The sequence below is a fragment of the Triticum dicoccoides genome, chromosome 5B, assembly GCF_002162155.2.
Source record: "Triticum dicoccoides isolate Atlit2015 ecotype Zavitan chromosome 5B, WEW_v2.0, whole genome shotgun sequence".
In the NCBI taxonomy this organism is placed as follows: Eukaryota; Viridiplantae; Streptophyta; class Magnoliopsida; order Poales; family Poaceae; genus Triticum; species Triticum dicoccoides.
The window spans coordinates 539,917,379-539,923,747 of NC_041389.1; the positions used below are offsets into that span (position 1 = coordinate 539,917,379).

General features: G+C 45.6%; 1 protein-coding gene across 1 annotated transcript; it reads left to right on the forward strand.

Moving 5' to 3' along the window:
* The first annotated feature begins 1,129 nt into the window (after nt 1–1,129).
* On the forward strand, nt 1,130–3,089 carry LOC119309986. Its single transcript, XM_037585862.1, has 2 exons — nt 1,130–2,386; nt 2,739–3,089. Exons 1-2 carry the CDS (start codon nt 1,130–1,132, stop codon nt 3,087–3,089), a joined length of 1,608 nt encoding a protein of 535 aa, XP_037441759.1.
* Nucleotides 3,090–6,369: the final 3,280 nt, after the last annotated feature.

A 6,369-nucleotide genomic window follows, 5' to 3' on the forward strand; every position in this document is an offset into this window, starting at 1 on the left:
TGTGGAGCTAATATGGATGGCTACAAGTATAGCCAAAAAAAGATGAGAAGAGACGGACTGTCAGTGGACGCAACAGGACTACCAGGGGAAAGCCCGCCCCCGCTAGCTAACATAGATATCTATTCTCGGTGCACATAGAGATTTAGAATCTCTTTCCGACCACGCCAGGCCGAACTGGGCCACCACTTGGGATGGGAATGGCTTAGCCCACAAGCATCATTTGATGAAAGCACTCTAGTCCGGTCGCCTTTGATCGGTGGCTTGTCAACCACCGGACCGTAGCTCCTCACCAAACGCCCCTGTGTTGGGGTCCGAGAGGTTCACTCGAAAAAGAATGATATCTAGTAGTTAAAGTGCACATGTGACCGAAACTGGGCAGCGGCCGCAAGAGGGGGGCGGCCGGGTGTGGTGGTTGTCGATGGGATGAAGGGGGAATGGCTAATGTGACACCGACTGGCGGGCCAGAGGAAGGACAAGGACGGATGTCGCGCATGTTCGTTGTGTATCCGCGCTAACCCAAACCGACCTAAATTTGGTCCTGAAACGGGTCGCGCTCGAACAAGAAGCGGACGCTCGTCCGTTTGTGTCGGCGTGTTGGGCCACTAATTGTGTCGGTTTTGATCCAACCAGACACACGCAGACAGTTTGCGTCGCCGCGTTGAAGTTTCATTGTAACACGCATGCATCTTCATCCAAGAACTGATAAAAATACCTAGTGGGAGTGTGAAATCCTCACCTTGGATATCCATGTGCGAACTGTTGCTGTGGCGACGGAGACACCGTGCCGCAAGGGCGGCGACTGTCGGTGCTTCTAGGATGATAATGGCTGATGTGACCGGCCGGCGGCTATGGAGCAGTGCTACCAGACGGATGAGAGCAGCGAGTGATGTTTCCATGGAAGGCCGGCATTCCATGCAAGAACGTGGCATCACGATGTCGGCTGTCTGTGAACGCGATCAGACGGTAGGGGAGCCGGCTGATTTTACCTCCCGAAAAAAAATTTATTAAACAGAGTTTGTATCGGTTCCGATTTGACCCAGGCGAGATTTTCCGGTACAAATATTTCGTCCCGCCGCCGTTTTCCTTCCCAGGAGCCAAAATAAATCCGCCGACGCCGTTCGAGCTAGCCATGGCCTCCCAGTTAGGGCCACCGTCGTCGTCGCTGGCGCCGGCGAAGCATGGTCCAGTGGCAACCGCCACCACCATTACTTCTATCGCCGACGACCTCCTCCGGGAGATCTTCCTCCGCCTCCCCTCCCTCCCGAGCCTCGTCCGCGCCGCCCTCGCCTGCCGCACCTTCCTCCGCGCCGTCCGTTCGTCCCCCGCCTTCCGCAGCCGCTTCCGGGCGGTCCATCCGCCCCAGCTCCTAGGCTTCTACAGCGCCCCCTGCGGCACCGCCATCCCTGCCTTCATCCCCTTCCGAAGCCGCTCCGACCCGGACCTCGCCGCCGCCCTCCGCAGCTCCGATTTCCTCCTCACCCGCCTCCCGGAAGAAAGCGGTGAGCCCGGGTGGGAGATGAATTGCTGCCGCGGCGGCTACGTCGTCCTCCACAACCAGAGGACCAGACAGATCGCCGCCTACAATCCCGTCACACAGGCGCTGCACATCATCCCCCGCCCGCCCCATGAGACCTGCCATCTCATCAATCTCGATGTCCACTTCATCTTCTCCGAGGAGGACCAGAGGGCGTTCCGCGTGGTCTGTGACCGTCGCCGCAGGCGGCGGCGGAGGACGCTGGCTCGTTTCTCTGTCTTCTCATCTGACAGCAGGGAGTGGCAGTGTTTCCCGTGGGTGGACACCTCGACACGGCGGCAGCCTGGGGATGATGGAGGCGACGAGTGCATGCTCACATTTTACACTGATACGCCGCTGAATGAACCTGATAGATTGGCCCACGATAAACACAAAGATCAGGCATATCTGGTCGTCCTCAACACTGCGACGCTGCAACTATACCGGATGGATTTGCCGCCGCCCTTGAAAGACATAGACCCTGTAGGAATCAAACTTGGTCGGACCAGGGATGGAAGGCTCTTTTTGGTTTGCATAGATGACTACGATGCAAGCAAAGGAAGGCTTAATGTTTGGTTATGGAGAGCCGATGGTGATGGTGATGGCGTTGAGAAATGGATGCCGCACAAGATTCACCCACTCAATAAATTTGTTGATTTCACTCTGTGTTCACAAGAGTGTCATGTAATGGCGTCGGTTGTGAGGGTCATAGATGGTTTTGTGTTCTTGTGTATTGAGTATGAGAGGGATACAGGGTGTCTCCTATCCTTCTGCCTGGAAACAGAGAAGGTAAACAAGCTTTTTGATCATAGAGTTGACTGTGCTGTCCATCCCTACATCATGGAGTGGCCTCCTTCTTTGGTAGGCAACAAGGTGAGCCCATATGCTTCGAGATGCTGCAGTTAAGTTACTTTAGAACATTAGCGGCATTGTATAGCTGTGACAATCGGCCGTTGATTTCATATTTTGCAAGTCTGCTCGATTGTTTTTGAGTTGATTACACTGCTGCAATGACTTAATTCTAAGTCTAGTTGCAGTAACTCTGTTTTTGCATAACGCATGGTACAAGTGTTCAGTTGCAGATTGTATATGTATCAGGGAAAGAACTATATATTTCAATGGTTTGCATGTAGTTTTTGTGCCAATTATTTTAGTTTGAAAATTTCTCTCCGCTAAAATGATGTACTTGAATCATTACTTACGCCGATGTCATTTTATGTCTCAGGAAGATTCAGAAACCAAAGTTACCGGAGACGATGCGAGGGATGATGGTCCTGTGGGCACACAAGGAACTCCCTCTGTTCTTGCCACATCGTTGCAATCATATAAAGAAGCTTTAATTAATAATGATGTGGCAAAAGTCACAAAGATAGAGAAATTACTACTTTCGATTGAGGATGAGAACAAGTCTCTTGTGCGTAAAATCACTACTCTAGATGCAGAATTAACTATCGCGAGAGATCATGTCTTGAAGATAAGTGCTGAATTCGAGGGACAGAAACAGAGAGGTGATGGCAAATGTGGACGGGGAAATGAGCCGATTACCACTTCTTTGCCAGTTGAACTACCTCTTTAGAGTGGCCATGTTCTGATGAGATGAGCTCTTGTTATGTGTTGATACTTCGGTTTTTGGATCGCGTGAAGACAAACACAGTAAGCACATGCTCCGAAACTGGAGTATATCATAGGATTATGCCTTCCCATGATGTTGATATGAATATGAGGAGTATACCATAGTATTATATGGATGTCCATAACAGTATGTACAGCTGATAGTGCTGATATATCTGATTACTTGAGTAGATGATCATGGATGTAAGGATGCTCATAAAAATTAATTTTGAGGAGTATATCATTCTGTTGTTTTTTAATAGAACAGTTGCATTATTGATGCAGTAATTCCTGTGGGATCTTCTGGGTTATTTCTTCCCTGAAATCTAATGCCGAATTCTTCCTTGAACTATCCATTGGACAAGGGAGAGAGAATTATGTTCAGTCATATCCAGGGATGCTTTTTGGATGATAAGGTGCGTCTGCTGAAAGCTCCCATCTTGTACGTTTATGTCTAGGGAACAATCTTGCACACAGAAATATACTATTGTACTCCCTCTGTCCGAAAAAACCTGTCCCAATCTTGTCCTTCAAATGAATGTATCTAGCACTTGCCCTTCAAATGTATGTATCTAGCACTAACTTGATGCTAGATACATCCATTTGAGGGACAAATTTTTTCGGATGGAGAGAGTATATGATATGAATATATGAGGTGGTTTTTTATATGGCTTTCTTTTTATGTGCTTATTGTGATGGATAAGAAACGATTTGCTAGTCAGTGGGATCTTGGATCCCTGGTGCGAACCAAGTACAAGTGCAATATCCTAGTTGTTTAGCAATATTAAGGTATAAAACCATTGGAAAAATTATGACCCTTTGAGTAGTACTCCCCCCGTAAACTAATATAAGAGCGTTTAGATCACTATTTTAGTGATCTAAACGCTCTTATATTAGTTTACAGAGGAAGTATTAAGCAAGCACATCACATAGGCAATCATCGCAACGCCACAAGGTGCCTTGATTCTGTCTTCAGTCATGAACCCAAACTCGTCATGGACATCATCTGGAGCCTCTGTATGTGGTTCAAATGGAGGTTTATTGTGCAGACATTGTTTACTAGATTCGGTCAAACTCAAGCGTCCACTGTACTTCCGAACGCCCCGACTTCTGTGATTTTAACTCAGGATTTGTATGTTGTGGTCGATATTAGTATTTTGAGCGTACTCTTGATTGTGTGTGCACTTTGAAGAGTCAAATAACATGGTTGTATTTCTTTTTTAACAGGTATGTGGTGCACCACTAATGAACAATTGTATGATATTTCTGACAAGAACACTTCACCAAGAGAACCCCATGGATGATGGATCATGGAACTTCGAAAGAATTAAGGTGGTTGTTAATTGGGTTGAAATAATTTACTTCATTAGGAGGATTCATTTTTATGATTTGCTCAACTTTTTTAGCACATAATCACACCTCAAAAATGGTACTAGTGCCTCTTAGCTTCTATCACTAGTAGAAAAACACCTAATAGTCACGGTTCGTGAGGGTCTTTAGTCCCGGTTCATGAACCGGGACTAATGGGCCATTACTAATACCTCCACCCATTAGTCCCGGTTCAAACAAGAACCGGGACTAATGTGCCTCCACGTGGCTCTGTGCGCCGAGCCCAGTCAGGGGGCCTTTGGTCCCGGTTGGTGGCACCAACCGGGACCAAAAGTCCATGTTTTTTTTGGAAAGTGGCTGCTTTAGGGGTTTTGAGGTTATTTTTAGGTTGTTATATTAGCTAGCTAATAGAGAGAAGTGTCCTCTTTTATATCTTCATCCTTGGTTTACCAACGCTGTTGCTATATATGTTCATTTTACCCGCTGATATAATAACTCATGCATGCTCGCATACATCAGCATATATAATAACAAGTACTCGTCCTACTAATCATGCATCATCATACAACTTCTACTCGTTATTAATAATAAGTCATACGATCATCATCCTCATAGTCATCGAACCCAACCCTACATAATTGTTCTTAACACATGATCATCAGTATCAGGTAGGACCTAAACACCCTTAAGGTAAAATAGCATAAAACAATATAGACCCTGACTCTTCATTATGAAGAATGGCGACCATCCTGTCTCCAATTTTTGCCCTTCGCTGAATGTTGCTTCCAAGAAGCTCCTTACGACTGTCCGTACATTTTTTCCATTTTTTGATTGTCATATCTCCACTTCTTTTAGAAACCCGGTATGGACAGTTGAGATTCGTAGGACGACCTGGTTGTATGTTCAAAACATGAAGGCTACCGTGTGTATACATCAGATGAGGCACACAATCATTCGGGATTATCTGTTGAAAAACATAGTAATAACTTCGTAGTTAGCAATGATATGATGTACTAGTTTTAGAAGTGTGCAAAAGATGCACGGATGTCGTAATAGTAAAAAATCTTACCAGGGTATCTCCATGGTAGTTACCGTAGTTCAACACGTGCACTAGTGGCACGTATTGACCATAATGTTGAGGAGTTCGATTGTAGACATTGTAATTCTCAAGATCAGTACAAAATGCGACCAGATGATTTTTCTCCTGATAAGTTAGTTCGGAGCCTTCGGTGTAGTAGGTTCTGTCTACCATCTTCCGCACATTCTTTGAAGAATGAAAATAAGCTGTCAATGGAGAATAAGTTGTCAACTTTTTTGAAATAAACAATATAAATTACTTAATAACTATGTTAAGCTCACATGGGGGAAGAATTGGAGGTGTATCCACAAGGACGTAAATCGTAGGTCTCTCTTGCTCGATTGTAGGATCACCAAGATCCATGGTAACAAGCATACCCTCATCAAAACCATACATCTTGCAAAGTGCTTCCCAATTTTTGCAACCAAAATGGGTTACACTCTGAGCATTGTACAACTTTACTTGAAAATCCACACCATGATGGGTACTTAGGATAATTTTTTTGGTTTCGAAACTTTCATGGTCTTCAAAATCCATCCTCTCCAAGACATAGCGTCTTGCAAAGCATGGGATAAGCTAGTCGAGTTGGAAAAGATGAAAAATATTGTCATGATTAAAATAGTTGAAGTCATGAGTAATTACGAAAAAAAAACTATTATCATCGGTTGCGTACCGTATGAACATCGAAGGTCTCCTCGAGCTTAATGCTGAAGCGACGATCTTCGTCCAGCACAATGAACCTATCGCAGATACCTCGGTCGTCGTGGCACCAGTCACACTCCCCCGGGCGGTTTTCGTCGTCCGATGAGTACGACATTTCCGGCCTACGTTCATAATT

Coding starts and splice junctions, on each gene's coding strand:
- LOC119309986 (XM_037585862.1), top strand. CDS start 1,130: ATGGCCTCCCAGTTAGGGCCACCGTCGTCGTCGCTGGCGCCGGCGAAG. Junction 2,387..2,738: donor CTTCTTTGGTAGGCAACAAG/GTGAGCCCATAT, acceptor TTTATGTCTCAG/GAAGATTCAGAAACCAAAGT.